Raw genomic sequence first — 16,135 nt, forward strand, 5'->3', positions numbered from 1 at the left:
CATTAATGCTACTCAAAACTGATCGCTAGAAGGTATGAGTGCAGCCTGGGCAACTTTCCCTTCAATTTTCACAACAGCTTTGTGACAAAGACCCTGCCTCTGCACAGCAGTATGATTGGCGTCCATAACTCAGTATGAGAAATCATGGACATAAACCCTCAACTCGTCCCTTAGTTATATCCTTGGCAAGTGTATTTCAACAATAACAATGCAAAAGGATTCCTCCAAACAGCCTACCTGGACCATGGAAGAAAGGAGGAGAACTTGTATGTAAATATCCTTTGTATACATAAGATAAGTATTATTCAAAAATTTACTCCCATTGGGGAACACACCTGAGCATTTGTAACTGTACCAGGACTTTCCTATAAGGACTATATTAGTCAATTTTACCCAAAGGACAGACATCTAAAATAAGAGTACCTGATAAGAAATAAGGGGCTGATGGGACTATAGATAAATCGTCAGTCCAACTCATTTGCACCCTGGAATGTGGTTTTCATTTTATCAAAAAAAAGGTATATAGATTCCCTTGATGGTTCAGTGAGTTCATTCAGTGAATAGCTGAGGCACAGACCAGCACAGTTCAGGTTCAATGCTCACTCTGTTCGGAGTTAGCTGATCAAAGCGGTAACAGTAGGAGGGGCGATACAATTGGCCTCAGCACCATGAGTTGAGGGAGAGGGCTAGGAGGAAAGAAAAAAGGTCAGGGCTTGGGTTTCTGTGCACAATCAAGAAAACCATGCTGGATGCGTGTGTAGACATAACTGAGCTCAGCTATGATGTCCCCTACAGTTCAATAGTCTGGCAGCAGTTCTTCATACATGAATAATGGTCAACTACGAGTTATTAAAAGACCCTGAAGCCAACTGAATAGTACTTAAGCAAGAAGTAAATGCCTTCAAGAAAGGAGGGTAAAAATCACCAAAAACAAAATTCAACAAAACTTCTCTATGCATACATGCATTTTGGAAGTTATGGAAATAATGTGTTCTCCAAAGATTCTCCCACCAAAAGATGCTTGTGCCTATTTCATGTAATAAAATTAGTACGAGTTGTCCTTTGTATATTTTTCTGATGCAACTGCCTTGTGCATTATCATCCCAAAAGAAATCTTCCTCCTTCCAGTATTTTATGGGACTGCTGGAAGGTCTAAGATTCTAGCTACCCACATCATCCTTAACAATCCTAGCCCTCTGTTAAGGGAATTCATAATAGACGGCTAAAGCAGTTTGACTGCTGAGGAGAATATTGTCTCTGTTAGCTTGAATTTATTTACAAATCCTTGGCTGTTGAAGCACATAAGCAACTTGTTTATGAATAAGCTTCAACGCAATATGCTGGATAGCAAATTATGTACGTCAGTAGCGTTCCCTGAATATAACCTTTCATTTTCTCAGGGTACATGCTCAAGGAGAATTTTCATACTAAGCTTTTTTTTTTATTCGTTCAAGGGATGTGGGCATTGCTGGCAAGGCTAGTATTTATTGCGCATCCCTAGCTGCCCTTGAGAAGGTGGTGGTGAGCCGCCCTCTTGAACCGTTGCAGTCCATATGGCGAAGGTACTCCCAACAGTGCTGTTAGGGAGGGAGTTCCAAGATTTTGACCCAGCGACGATGAAGGAACAGCGATATACTTCCAAGTCAGGATGGTGTGTGACTTGGAGGGGAACTTGAAGGTGGTGGTGTTCCCATGCGCCTGTTGCCCTTGTCCTTCTAGGTGGTAGAGGTCGCGGGTTTGGGAGGTGCTGCCGAAGAATCCTTGGCGAGCTGCTGCAGTGCATCTTGTAGATGGTACACACTGCAGCCATGGTACGCCGGTGGTGGAGGGAATGCTCCTCAATCAGCAGGGAGTAAAATGATATAGGGTTTTTAAAAAAAAGATAGGCCATTTCAGAGGGCAGTTAAGAGTCAACCACATTGCTGTGGGTCTGGAGTCACATATAGGCCAAACCAAGTAAGGACGGCAGATTTCCTTCCCTAAAGGAAGTTGATAACCACAGCGAAATTTGCCACAGATGCAAGGGGAAAAAAATGCTGGGAGTGTTTCAGTCGTCCCAACTATGCTGAATTTGAAACAAGCAAAAGGAAATTGGAGTGCTCCTCAATCAGCAGCGAGTAAAATGATAGGGTTTTTTTTTTTTTTTAAATGGTCAGTTAGAATGGGTCCTGAAATCAGATCTCAATTGTAAGATGAGCTAAATGGGTTGCATTCTTACAGCCTGCATTTTCTCTTTTGTTTGACTATAAAATTTCTTCCCGACACCTGAAGGCAGAGTTCTCTCTCTGATAAAATTACCTTTATTCATTTCCCATAGGAAATATTTTGCTTAAAAACAAAAACTAAAATCAATGGCTGGAAAGTGACTTCATCCTACAAAAGATGCAAAAATTCTTGTGCAGCAATGCAGTTAATATCCACAAAAGCTTTGCACAAGAACTTTTTAGTTAGGTGAGAAGGTCATACTGAAGGGTGGGTACCTTTCCCTTCCCATTTGTGGAAAACAAAGCAAGCACAAGTACCATGCAAGCCATCATGCCTACAGCAAAAGAGTAATTTATCTGCCTTCTCTCACTCTCAAGGGGACTCAGGAAGTATCTGATACAATGCTGTATAGAAAGAAGTTGCTGAACACCTGTTGATCTTCGGGGCAAATCTGTCAAATTGCTAGGTAGGGCTCCATATGCCACAAGGGGAGAAATTAGCTTCCTTTTGTCAGAAAAGAGTGATAGGTGGGTCATTTGTGGCAGAGTGGGGGGGGGAAATTGCTTTGTAATTACTTTATTAAGTTGTCCTGATATTCAAGTCAAAAATATGTTAAACATACATGTGGACAACACTTCTCATCAGGTTATTATAATCCAAATACAACTTCAACCCCACAAACTCTCCATCACAATGACTGACTACTTCCACCTCCGCCTCTACCTCTACCCATCTGCTGCTGAAACCCTCATCCATGCCTTTGTCACCATCATACGCGACTGTTCCAACAATCTCCTAACCCCACTGGGTTCCACCCTCCACTTGCTGTAAACTTCAGTTTATCAAAACTCTGCTGTGTATATCCTATCCTGCACCAGGCCCCACTCACCTATCATGCCTGCCCTTGCTGACCTACATTGGCTCCTGGTATCCCAACATCTCCAGTTTAACATTCTTGCATTTGAATATCTTCATAGTCTTTCTCCTCCATCCTCTACCCTCCTCCAACCTCCTTACCCCCCACCCCCGGAACTCACTATTCTTCTAACTTTTGCCTTTTATGCACTCCTCCCCCTTCGCTCCACAATTGGTGGCTGTGCCTTCAGCTGTCTAGGCCCCAAGCTCAGGAATTCCCCCCCTTATCCCCCTCCACCTCTCCTCCTTAAAATCCATCTCTTTGACTCGGTTTTCATTCACCCCTCCCAATATTTTTTTCTTTGGCTCAACATCCATTATTCTCTAACTATAAAAATAATTATCTGTATATTAACTACTGCACCATTTTTGTAGAATGAAGCACTGTGGGACGTTTTTCTATGTTAAAGGCACTGTATAAATACAAGTTGTTGTTATGCCTAGATTAAAAAAAAATAAGGATTGCATTTGTCTTATCTACCTGCGCTGCCACCTTTAATGACTTCCGTATGTGCATACCTCTGCTCGGTTTAAAATGTTACCATTTAAAGTATATTCTCTTTCCTTATTCTTAATTTCAAACTATAGCTGCAATTTGTAACTCCAATGGACTATAAAAACCAGGTTTAAAAAGTACCCAAGGAGTTGCTGCAAGCTATTTTTAAGCCTACCTGTAGTTAATTTAAACATTTATATCAGCACTCATAGTACCGAACATTTATATTTTAACCAGTGGGAGGGGAACTCTCCTAAGCAGGCAACTTGGGAGTTCTAACTGGATGGTATAAACAGGCTATCATCTGGCTGGAACCACTGTTGCAACCATGGTCCAAGACAGGTAACTGGTGTAAATGTAGCAGTACATTCTCCAACAATAGTTAATTTGACTCTACTCACTTTTCCCACCCCCATTTAAAGATTTAAAGCCTGGCTTGATTGCAATCAAACATGCAGATACTAAATATACTCTCACAATTTATGACCACATAATCTAAAGAAATAATACCTCTCTGGGTTCTATTATGTAATTGGTTTCGGGAGACACAAGAGCGTACAGGATTTTTGTAATGAAAGGAATAAAAATTAACTCCTTGGTAATCTGGTAACATCTGACCAGGGTACCATCCACCATTCAAATTCTGTTTAAAGTCTAAAAGATCGAGTCAGGTAATCCAATGTTTTTTGTTTTGTATATTATTCCAATTTATTATTTCACACCTTTAATAACAGGAACATATATACTAGGGCAAAAAATTCTATTCAGTCTCAGTTTCTCAGCTGGCTCAAACAGAGGGGGCAGGTCAAAACCATTTCCTGAGAAGTCCTCCAAATGCTGATCTAATCTAGCCTGGAGAAAATTGACAGGAGATAAAAGGAGAGAGAGATATGGAGAGGTTTAAGGAGGCAACTCCAGAGAGTAGGAATAAAGCAGCTGATGACTTTCCGTCACCAGTGGGGGTGTGAAGAATGTGGGTTGAATACACAGAAGGCTAGAATCAAAGAATGGAACATTTGGGAAAGAATAAAAGGCTGGAGGAAATTGCAGAGATAGGATGGGCAAGGCCCTGGAGGGATTTGCAGACAAGGTCAAGGATTTTGAATTAAATGCTTTGGGGATTAACAGTGAGGATGCAGTTAATAAGCGAGCAGCGTTCAGTGGAACACAGGATACGTAACATTTTTGGTTAACTTAAGAGTTTATTAAGGGTGGCCAGCAAGAAGAGTAGTCAACTCTGGAGATAACAAAGGCATGTATTAAGGCTTCAGTGGCAGGGAGGTTACGGTATGGGCAGAGGCCAGCAATGTCGCAGTGTTGAAATAAGCGGTCTTAGGAATAGCTTGGATATGGGGTTGAAAGCTCACTTCAGGGTCAAACAGGTTGCCCAAGATTGCAACAGCCTGATTCAGCCCAACAGGGAAGGTGAGGGACTCTGTGGCAAAGGAGCAGAATTTATGGTGGAAGCCAAAGATAATGGCTTTGGTCATCCCATTGTTGGCCTGGAAGAGCATACAACTCATCTAGGACTTGACGCTGGACAAGCAGTCTGACAACATAAAGGCAGTCGTATGATTGAGAAGTGATGGACAGGTAGAGCTGGGCATGATCAGTGTACATGTGAAAGCGGACTCCCTACTTGCAGATGTCACCACCAAGGGGCAGTATATAGATAAGGAACAGGTGGGAGCTAAAGATTCTTAGAGACCCTGGAGAGAAGCCATTGCTGGAGATGCACTTGCTGTGTTTGGCTAGCTAGGTATGGGATCACGCAAAGGCTGAAATGGAAGTGAATGATGGAGGAGGAATCATCAATTTATTTGGAACTTTGGGGAACTGGACTGCACTCAAAAATTCACTTGCATTATACAATTCAAGTGGTATTAAGAACAGTAAAAAAACATGGAAATCTTGTCAGCGCTACAGTAAAGCATAAGCAAATTTAGAGATAAACCAAACTAGTTACTCCAGCACATATGGTATTACACTAATAAGTTATTTAAAAATAGATACCCCAACAAATGTAACTGATCAAGCCTTCCACCTTACCAAACACAATTCAATGGTTTTCCAGTGCTGCTGCTCCAAAATCTCAAAGGTACAAAGCAACAAAATCATAGGCAAAGGCAGAACTTAATTCTAATAACCCGAGGTCTGGCAACAGGAGAAATTCCTCAAGTTCCAGTGTACCAGATTTTTTTTTTTTTTTTTTTTTTATAAAGTGCTAAGTGGCATCATAATGAGGCGCCACACTGAAATACATTATAGCACTGTAATGCTCAATTCTAGCCACAGGGTGGCAAGGCACTTGCAGTTCGCACTGCTTCCAGTACCACCCACCTGGCCTCAGTGCATCTGGGTTGGGGAGAGTGCAGGGAATAGCCAGTGCTCCCACTCCTGATCAGAATCCAGTAACCCCGGCTGTAAGTCAGTATGCATGCATGGATACAGACGACCGTATTCAGCTGTAATGCATTGCCACAGATATCTAGGCTCACACATGAAGAATACTTAATCAAGATACCAGTAACTAGTTCCAATAAACTGTACCCCAGCAAGGAGTCGATGCCTTCAGTAGAGGAGGGGCAGAGAAAAATGGCATGTATAGGAGGGAGAAAAAAAAAATTGGAATTCAACAAGAGGATTTATTCAAAACAGTGCACTCATTGACAATTTTATAAGCTCTACCCCAAATATATACAAAATGAGCACGGAGAAATAGAATCTGAAATTGGGAAAGTATTCCAAGTGTTAGCATCAAGCACTCCTACGGTGCTGTAGCACAATTAGACACAGTAAAACTCCTCCACTCTCACGAAATGTAACTTAGATCCAATCTCAAAAGATCCCCACTGCATGAGTGATTTTCCACTTCCCATACCAGCTACCATAATAACATAAGAAAAAGCCCAATGGAGCTCATCCCTCTAGTACAGCACTCTCCCATCATGGCATTCAACTGTATTTTGAATAACCATTATATCTTTGTTTTTTTACCTTGTTTGGTTGATTAAAAATACTTAACACTAAATATTTTTTTAATTTACTTCTCATTAATTTCCAATGATGTCCTCTGGTCCTACTTCCTTGATGTAATACAGGTAGACTATCCTTTATCCGAAAACCTCGGGACCAGCCGTGTTTCGGTTTTCGGAAAATTTCAGATTTCGGAAGGTATTTTATAAGACTGGGAAATTTGTCGGGGGTCGGGGTCGGGGTCGGCGGTGGGGGTCGGCGTCGTGCGTACGACTTACGCTGAACGAAAACACTTTCGGTTTTCAGAGGATTTCGGTTTTCGGAAGTGCGGATAAAGGATACACTATCCCTTATCCGAAAGGGTGGGGGGTCGGGGAGAAAAGAATATCGGACAGGCCGCTGCAGCTATCGGACGGGCCGCTGTATTGTTGGGTTCACTCTCCCGGTATACCTCCTTCACACTGCCCGGCTCGGCCTGCAATCTCCTACCCAGGAGGGAACTCAGTGACCCTCTGCCCTGCTCAGCGTAAGTCGTGCGCCACTCTGGTCATGTCGTGCGCACGACTTACGCTGAACGAAAAAACCTTTGGTTTTTAGAGGGTTTCGGTTTTCGGAAGTTCGGATAAAGGGTAGTCTACCTGTATTTTGTTTTGCTTACCTATACCATTTAATATATTTTGATAAGGTCCTCCTCCTTCCTTTGACCATCTTCTAAATGTGGTCCAAGCCCGAGCATATCACCAGACATATATCCTGCTGTTCTGGCTATATAGCCAGCCATTCGAACTAGCTGTTTTAATTGCATCTTCACATTGTTAAATCAGGTCACCTCTCGGAGAAGATTGCCAATTAAGAGGGTAGTTCTGCAATGCAAGTACATGTTCAGGAGGATCTAGGTTAAGATTGTCCAAATTCATTTCATAAAGCTTTGTTATAGGCTGCAGAGAAGACTTTCATTCCATCAATCTGGACTGGATTTGAATCCATGTTGCAGAGATGATAGACCAATGTCTAAACCACTGCATTTCTGACCAAATACCTACTCCTTTAACAAAAAGGCAAGCAAATTTGTAGGTCAAAAGTGTTTTAATAAATTGAACATGTCCTCTTTGCAAAGTGATTTTTTTTTTTTCCAAAAGAAAAACCACTAAAGTTTCAGAAAAGTATATAGCATTGTTTAAATTAATTTTGTAAATTACATTTCCTTTTATCAACCACACCTCAAATGTAATTCACCTAAACCAAATATCAGATCACAAACTTTGAGACAAACCCTTTCAAACATATTTTAGCGACACCACAAATTTTCTCACTCTGCTGATGAAAGCTATTTTGATACAAGCAAAAAAATTCTTCCACTTGCAAAAGTGTACTTCGTATTCTTTATGCTGTTATATATGTCTTTCCATGCATGGCACTTTTAGGTCAGTGAGGTTAGAGTGCATGCAGAAATATATCTTCACCATAACAAATTTCTGCTGCATTCTAAATCCTACAAAACTTAACATACTAAATATTTCCAAAGTTGATTTGATAAAGACAAAAACTTTAAAACAATATGCTACTAAAGGAGCAATACCAAACTTGTCAAATTGCATTTCTCCAAGTATTTCCCACATGAGTATCTTAAACTTTGGACCTTCATCTAAATTTTTCCAATAGAAAAAGGTTTACAATAAAACTAGAAATTTTCTTAAGCATTTTCTCCACAATGTTGAATTATTTACAACTACTGTGAAGGATATTAATGTTGTACTTACTGCTCAGCATTTTAGTTGCCATTTCATAGAAATCTTTTCCCAAAACAGTAGGAACTTTTCTTGTCACGTTTCTCAAAAATCCTAAAGTTCTTTACATACAATGAATTACTTTGAAGTGCAGTTATGTAGACAATTACTGTTATGTAGGCAAATGTTACAGCCATTTTGCACACCACATGGTAGCACAAACAACAATGAGGTGAATGCTAGTTGCTCTATTTTTGATGGTGTTGCTCGGGAGAGGGGGGGGATTTGGCCAGAACACCTGGAGAACTCCCTGCTGTTCTTTAAATAGCGCCATTGAATCTTAACATCCACCTGAACCACTGGAACTGTAAGACTGGGCCACAGCTTAATGTCTCATCCAAAAATTGGTGCTTTTCATAGTGCAGTACTCCCTCAGTACTGCATTGAAGGGTCAGCCTAGATTATGTGCTCAAGTTCTGGAGTGCGGCTTTAACCCACAACCTTCTGGCACAGAGGAGAGAGTGTTCTGCGCCAGTCATTTTGTTTTGCAATCGGAATTAGTTTATACAATGGACTAATGTTCTTACAGTACAGGCTTTAACTTAAAAAAACATTTTGGATTAGGTTTTGGGCAGCAAGACAGACTTGGTGCTTTCACACAGGGTGGAGGGAAATCTGAGTCACCTTGGGTTGCTCTTGCACATCTCCTAGCAGCTAAATGTTCCTTTTGGTCAGCTGGCTGCCTGACACACAAAGAAACCCATCACCATTTTAAGTTTAAGTCTCCAAACCAAGCTACTGAGAAATCCACAGAGGTGGAGTTTATCTTTGTCCAGTATAGAGTGTATACTATATCCTTACAGGAGGACACCTCACTTACCTAAATCCAGAGAGCTTGGGTGCAGACTGACAGAGGCAAGGCTTACGAACTGCCCCCCCCAACCCCCTCCTCCTCCCAAATATCCACTGGGTAATAGTGGAGTTTAATCAGCAAAAAACAGTCTACTAGTACAGAGTACGGTTTCTCCAGCCAGGCCCATCCTACACACAGGGTTACCTGGAACAGAGTAGGAAGAATCCCAGACTCAAGTGACAGGTCTACCCTCCAAGTGAGCCAGGCTAGCTGGTTAACCATCAACAGTGCTCTGGTGTACTGCAGATTTGGGTGCCTCAGGGATTGTTTTACCGAGTCCACCATAGAAGGTTAACTTGCTTCTGAACTCCTAGCAGCATGTGTGTCATCTTGAAGCCATCTCAACCCCAAAAAAGACCTTGCTTACTTGCGCACCCATCCAAGGAGAACACAGCAACTACATCAAGAATGATACTATCAATAACCAGAGAGGAAATCACCTGCTTACACTCTGTGGAATGGTGTATGCCTCAAGGAGACACAAATAAAAGTTATAAAAGTGGGAGAAGGAGGAAGAGAGAGAAATAAGCTTGCATTTTTACATTATTGAAACCTGTAAAATAATATTTGATTAAGACAAATCAATACTTGACAAAAATCTACCTGGTAGGATGTAAATAATACTTTAGTGGCTACTGACTTATTTAGTTACTGTATAATTTCTGAGATCAATAGCACTAAGTCTTACTAAAACAGATCAATCTAGACATCCGAGTATATGGAGGAGAGATTACAAATCATCTAGAAAAATAGAAACTATTGTGCTTCCGCAACCAATAGTATTATGTACAGATTTTAATGATCAGTGACTGAGTCAAATGCAACAAACTGCTGACTAAAAATGGTTACCTTGCTATTTATGATGGCTCCAGTAACTATGCCAGTAAACAACTGTCCCTCCTGTATGCTATAAACATTAACAACTTTATACGTACACTTGCTATAGGTCGCTTTAAAATGCATAATTCTGCAACTGTTTAATTGTCTCTCACCATCTTAAACATGTTCAAATCCCTGTCTGTTAAAATGCAATAGGTGAAATTTTAATTTTGCATTTTTAATTTCTCATGTCCAGGTATTTCCTTCCCCATCTACCAAGATCAATAAATACAGCTGTATATTCTCAATAATTCACAACATCCAACAATGTACTTAAGCATTTTGTGTATTTTTCCTAATTTTTTTTTTACTAGTAGTCATTCAAATAACTCTAGTGTGAAACAATTTTTCTTCTGGGTTGCTCTTCCCAACATATTGAAAGATATTACAATTTCAAACTCACTGATTCAGATATTGTAATTTCAAGAAATCCAGCCCATACCCATTTTTCCTTGTATCGCCTCATTGTAATCCCCATTTCTTTAAATCAGTGCTCATTTTTTTTTTTTTTTTATATAAAAGGTTCAACACATTCAAATGCAGAAGTGATTTATTGTCTCTTCACCTCACCCTCTGATACTGTCTGTACATCAACTATATTAAGGGAATATATTTTGCTAATCCAAAAATAAACAGCTATTGGACCTTGGACTGAGAGCATTTGAACCCTGTAAGTTAATGTATGTACAAGGTACATTGCCATACACAAAGTTACACAACCCAATGCATCAAGCAAATAATTCCAAAAATTTAAAAAGGTGTCAAGACATACTGCACATATGGAAAATGACAGAACACACATGTAAAATTTGACATTTTAAAGTCTGGTACCTTCTAAATGTCTGGTGCCTTCTAAAATTGTCATGTTTTTAAAAAGTGTCTCTTGCTGGATGTATCTGCTTAACATCCCTATCCCCTCCCCAAACAAAAATCTTCTTCAATGGAACTGCATTTTCAAAAGGTAAATGTTCTAAATTAGCAACAATATTTTATTAAGTTTTAATATGCTAAAAATATTGGTAAAGGCAATCACAGAACGTTTTTAATCTTACCCCCATTATTTGTAGAAAAACACTGCAATCTTTTGACAATAAAAAAACGATTTAAACCACTCTATACGATTTATTCCCATTACTTTTTACATATGATTATTATTTTTTATGCAAAAGCCCTATAATGTTACGAAATGCAGTTTAATATTTGTATAAAGCATAATACATTAAATACGCAAAATGAACCCAGTTTATACAATTCAATATAAGGGGATGGAATCTCTGAAAAGCTCGATTACTTAATCCACGGCACTAATCCAAACATGTTAACAAACTGAACGCTACTTGCATAACTGCCTTTTTTTGGGGGGGGGGGGGGGGGGGGGCGGGTAGGTGACAAGCTAGCCTGAGGGGTGAGCTCCCACCCTCAATACCCGCAATAACAACTGATTGCCAACCAGGTATGTGCACAGTAGTACACGTATGTGCACACAGCGGGTTTTTTTAAGGCCTTACTCTCCATTCGCTTCACCCTTAGAGGAAAAAAAACACACACATCTTGATGTTTACCTTCCTTACGCCTTTGTAAATGTAAAAGTACAGCTCCCGGCCCACATTAAAGCAAATTCTGTCCCCATTGCCGGACTGGTCGTTCACATTTACGAATGACACCTTGACTGGATTGGATCCTTGGGAATTAAAAGGCACCCTGTTCGGTCGGCTGTATTCGGAGTGGGTCAACACTTTATAAACACCTTCCCTGGTAGTAAACTGAGTTTTGATTTCGTTCATCTCCTTCCCTCCTCCCTCCGTCGCCATGTTGTAATTTAGGATTCATCCTATCCGAGCCCGGATGTTACTCAGAACGCCTGCGTCGCCGCTGGCTTGCCCAGCGGATGACGTCATTCACGCACGGTACGTATGGTACGTGCAGTGCGCAGTGTCGGCCGGCGGCCTGCTGCGTTGTTCCATGGGGGGGTGACCGGAAATGTCAGTTGATGGTGTGAAAGAAAAAGTCATTCCGAAACGAAAACCCGCTTATTGGTTGAAGACTTGTGCTCAGAAACTGTCTGGATTAAAATATTTTCAGTGACGGTTTGCTTTGGGTTTTTCTTTTAATGGAGTGTGGGGGGGACATTATTTTGTATTTGTTTCTGTTAATTTCAAAGGGTTTGTAATGTCTCATCAAGGTGAGAAATGACCGTGCAACCCATCAACCCGCTTCGTTCCACCCTCACCTCACATCCAGTAATTGAACATATCGTTCATACTGACACTCCAGTGCAGGAGTGCTGCACTGTCCATGGTGCCATCCTTCTTAAACCAATGACTCATTTCCCTGTGTAAATGGATTAGGTAAAGATCCCATTACACTATTTCATGTATGTCACCTGTCCGCATTCTCCTACATTTCAACAGTGACTGCACTTCAATAAGTAATTCATTAGCTGTAAAGCGCTTTGGGACGTCCTGAATTCATGAAAGGCGCTATTTAAATGCAAATCCTTTTTTACGTGGACACAGCATTTGGATAGAGTGCTTGCTTTGTCCATGTTTGTACTTGAAATGTACCTTGCAGACCAATCCCCATTCTAAATAACAACAGAAAATGCTGGAAAAACTCAGCAGGTCAGGCAACATCCGTGGAGAGAAATTTGAGTTGATGTTTCGGGTCATCGACCCGAAACGTCAACTCAAATTTCCAGCATTTTCTGTTATTTCGGATTTCCAGCATCTGCAGTATTTTGCAATCCCCATTCTAACTTCTGCGACCCCACTGTTACAACAATAACAAATTGCATTTATATAGCACCTTTAACGTGTCAAGATTCTTCACAAGAGCGTTATCAGACAAAATTTGACACCGAGCCACATAGAGATATTAGAATTCGTTTTTTTTAATTCATTGATGGGATGTGGGCGTTGCTGGCTAGGCCTGCATTTAGTGCCCATCCCTAATTGCCCTTGAGAAGATGGTGGTGAGCCGCCTTATTGAATCGCTGCAGTCCATATGGTGTAGGTACACCCACAATGCTGTTAGGAAGGGAGTTCCAGGATTTTGGCCCAGCGACAGTGAAGGAACGGCGATACAGGTCCAAGTCAGGATGGTGTGTGGCTTGGAGGGTAACTTGTAGGTGGTGATGTTCCCATGCGTCTGCTGCCCTTGTCCTTCTAAGTGGTAGAGGTCGCGGGTTTGGAAGGTGCTGTTGAAGGAGCTTTGGCGAGTTGCTGCAGTGCATCTTGTAGATGGTACACACTGCAGCCACAGTGCGCCGGTGGTGGAGGGAGTGAATGTTGAAGGTGGTGGATGGAGTGCCAATCAAGCGGGCTGCTTTATCCTGAATGGTGTCGAGCTTCTTGAGTGTTGTTGGAGCTGCACTCATCCAGGCAAGTGGAGAGTATTCCATCACACTCCTGACTTGTGCCTTGTAGATGATGGAAAGGCTTTGGGGAGTCAGGAGGTGAGACACTCGCCGCAGAATTCCCAGCCTCTGGCCTACTCTTGTAGCCACAGTATTTATATGGCTGGTCCAGTTCAGTTTCTGATCAATGGTAACCCCCAGGATGTTGATAGGTTGGTCAAAGCAGTAGGTTTTAAGGAGGAGAGGAAAAGGTAGAAGTGGAGAGGTTTAGAGAGAGAATTCCAGCATTTAGGGCCTAGGCAGCTGAAGACATGGCCAGCAATGGTGGAGTAATGAAAAGCCAGGATGCTCAAGAGGCCAGAATTGGAAGAGCACAGATCTCGGAGGATTGTAGGGCTGGAGGACATTACAGAGATAGGGAGGGCGAGGCCAAGGAGGAATATGAACACATGGGTTAGAATTTTAAAAATCGAGGCCTTGCCGGACCGGGAGCTAATGTAGTTCAGCAAGCACAGGGGTGATGGGTGAACGGGACTTGGTGCGAGTTAGGATACGGGCAGCAGAGGTTTGGATGGGCCTAGGTTTACGGAGGGTGCAAGGTGGGATGCCGGCCAGAAAAGCATTGGAATAGTCACATCTGGAGGTAACAAAGGCACGCATGAGGGTTTCAGCAGCAGATGTGCTGAGGCAGGGGCAGAGATAGCCGATATTACAGAGGTGGAAGTAGGCGCTCTTTGTGATAGAGAGGATATGAGATTGGAAGGTCAGATCAGGGTCAAATAGGAAGCCGAAGTTGTGAACAGTATGGCTCAGCCTCAGACGGTGGCCAGGAAGGGTTTTAGATTTCACCTAGATATTTTGTGCTCTGTGACAAAGACCAATTCTGTAAATAAGCTCTTGCTGACTAAAAATCACAGTGTGACTTTACATGCATAATATCTGATAATGTAGCATTGCCTAGGGGCCAAATAGAATAATAGAAGGCGTGACTTTTCACTAATTCTATGCTAATACTGAACGTGAACGAGCACCTATATTGTAACTTTAATACTTGAGTATTCATAATGACCACTGGAACTCTGCAAGAGCATCTCCACATAAGGAATGGTAAGGGATTGAACTTTTAACATGAGGGATATGGCCCCAGATATATCTCCACATGTAGGTGAAGTTGTAAACCCCCTCCCTCAAGAGACTTCCTCTTATCAGAATAACTAGGTATTTCAGTAAAATATTTCATCTATTCTCAGGACAAAGTAATCAAAACAGTGTTAGCACAAACTAATACAATAGCGAAATACTGCGGATGCTGGAAATCTGAAATAACAACAGAAAGTGCTGGAAACACTCAGCAGGTTTCCAGCACTTTCTGTTGTTATTTTAGCACAAACTAATATAGTTGTCGCTCATGGTGAAGTACAAAGGCACGAGATTGGCTTCCAGTCAGGGTAGCAAGTGAGCAATCTTCTAGAATCAATCCACGGAAAATTATGCAGAAGTTATCAAGAAGTGTTTCTGGTAAGATGAACTATAATTTCTTTGCGATTTAAAAAGGTTAACAAATCAAGGCCATCTAGACTTGGGCCAGTTTTCTTTCCTGCCGCAATGCAGTCACAACTTCAGTGGGATCTGCTCCTCCCCCTCGCTGATTTCCCAGTTTCAGGGTCATTCAGATATTTTCATTGGTCTTCTGTGGGATTTCCACCTAGAGCAAAGAGTCCATCTAAAGGGAGGGAGGGAAATCACTGCTCCAGGTGTGGGAAACCTGCAGTAGTGTTGCATGCCTCTGGGGCAGCCAAAGACATTTTTTGGTTTTTAAAATATTTTGTAAAATTGGGGCAGAGGGAATGATTACACTCCATCCCACTCCACCACTGCAACACTCCAGGAACGCATGGCATTCTTGGTGTTCAGCATTGCTGTGACAAAACTATAGGAAATATCATAATGATTTCCCATCATTTGCACCTCAGGAAATATTTAGAAATTCTAGCAGCTGGCAGATTGTTGGTGATCGGGCTGCCTGCCTCATTTTCCTCCCCCGCATACTGGAGCTATCTTAAGCAACAGATGTAACTCCAGGAGGAAAATCTGTCCTAAGGACAAGTCAACTGTGGAATACCATTTCTAGTCACACATACAGAATTTGGATTATAGCCTTTCAACAATAGGCTTGCTAAATAAAGACAGATTTAAAGTGATTAGCCACCTCTCATAAGCAAAATACTAAAAATATAATTCACAGTGCTATATTCAAAACAGTCATTCCAGCAGTGGTCTGCAGAAGCCAGGAAAGATATTTGTCTGACCCATGACGTTTGCTGAGACAAGTTCTGAGGCTAACAGTGCAATTGCCTCAAACATATGAGGCAGACAGAGATATAACAAATCATGGTTCTGTGGCTTACACTGAGAACACCAAAATAACCCAAGTTGTAGGGTGAAAGCACAATGCACCACCCCACTGCACCATGCAATCCCACATGTACATATCTACAAATGAAGATATTTTAAATCCTGAATATGTATGACTCCTTACTTAAAATTATAAGATGCAAAATTAAAAATATGGATATTTATCTTCAATTTCAGACCTTCCAAAGTTCATGCAACCCACCTGTGCTATGTGTGTATTTTTTTCACTGTCATCTGTAAGTGATTTTTTTCTG

The 16,135-nt window shown here is 41.4% G+C and overlaps 1 protein-coding gene across 1 annotated transcript in view; it reads right to left on the reverse strand.

The window, feature by feature from the left end:
- wdr20a (WD repeat domain 20a) overlaps nt 1-12,004 on the reverse strand; it is a 47,231-nt gene extending 35,227 nt beyond the window's left edge. Inside the window, exon 1 of the mRNA XM_086002961.1 lies at nt 11,674-12,004. Within this exon, the coding sequence (XP_085859087.1) occupies nt 11,674-11,922 (249 nt within the window). The 5' untranslated portion in view covers nt 11,923-12,004. The remainder of the gene's footprint in view (nt 1-11,673) is intronic.
- Nucleotides 12,005-16,135: the final 4,131 nt, after the last annotated feature.

Source organism: Somniosus microcephalus, chromosome 12 (assembly GCF_052327205.1).
Source record: "Somniosus microcephalus isolate GS21.2 chromosome 12, FLI_Smic_1.0, whole genome shotgun sequence".
Taxonomy (NCBI): domain Eukaryota; kingdom Metazoa; phylum Chordata; class Chondrichthyes; order Squaliformes; family Somniosidae; genus Somniosus; species Somniosus microcephalus.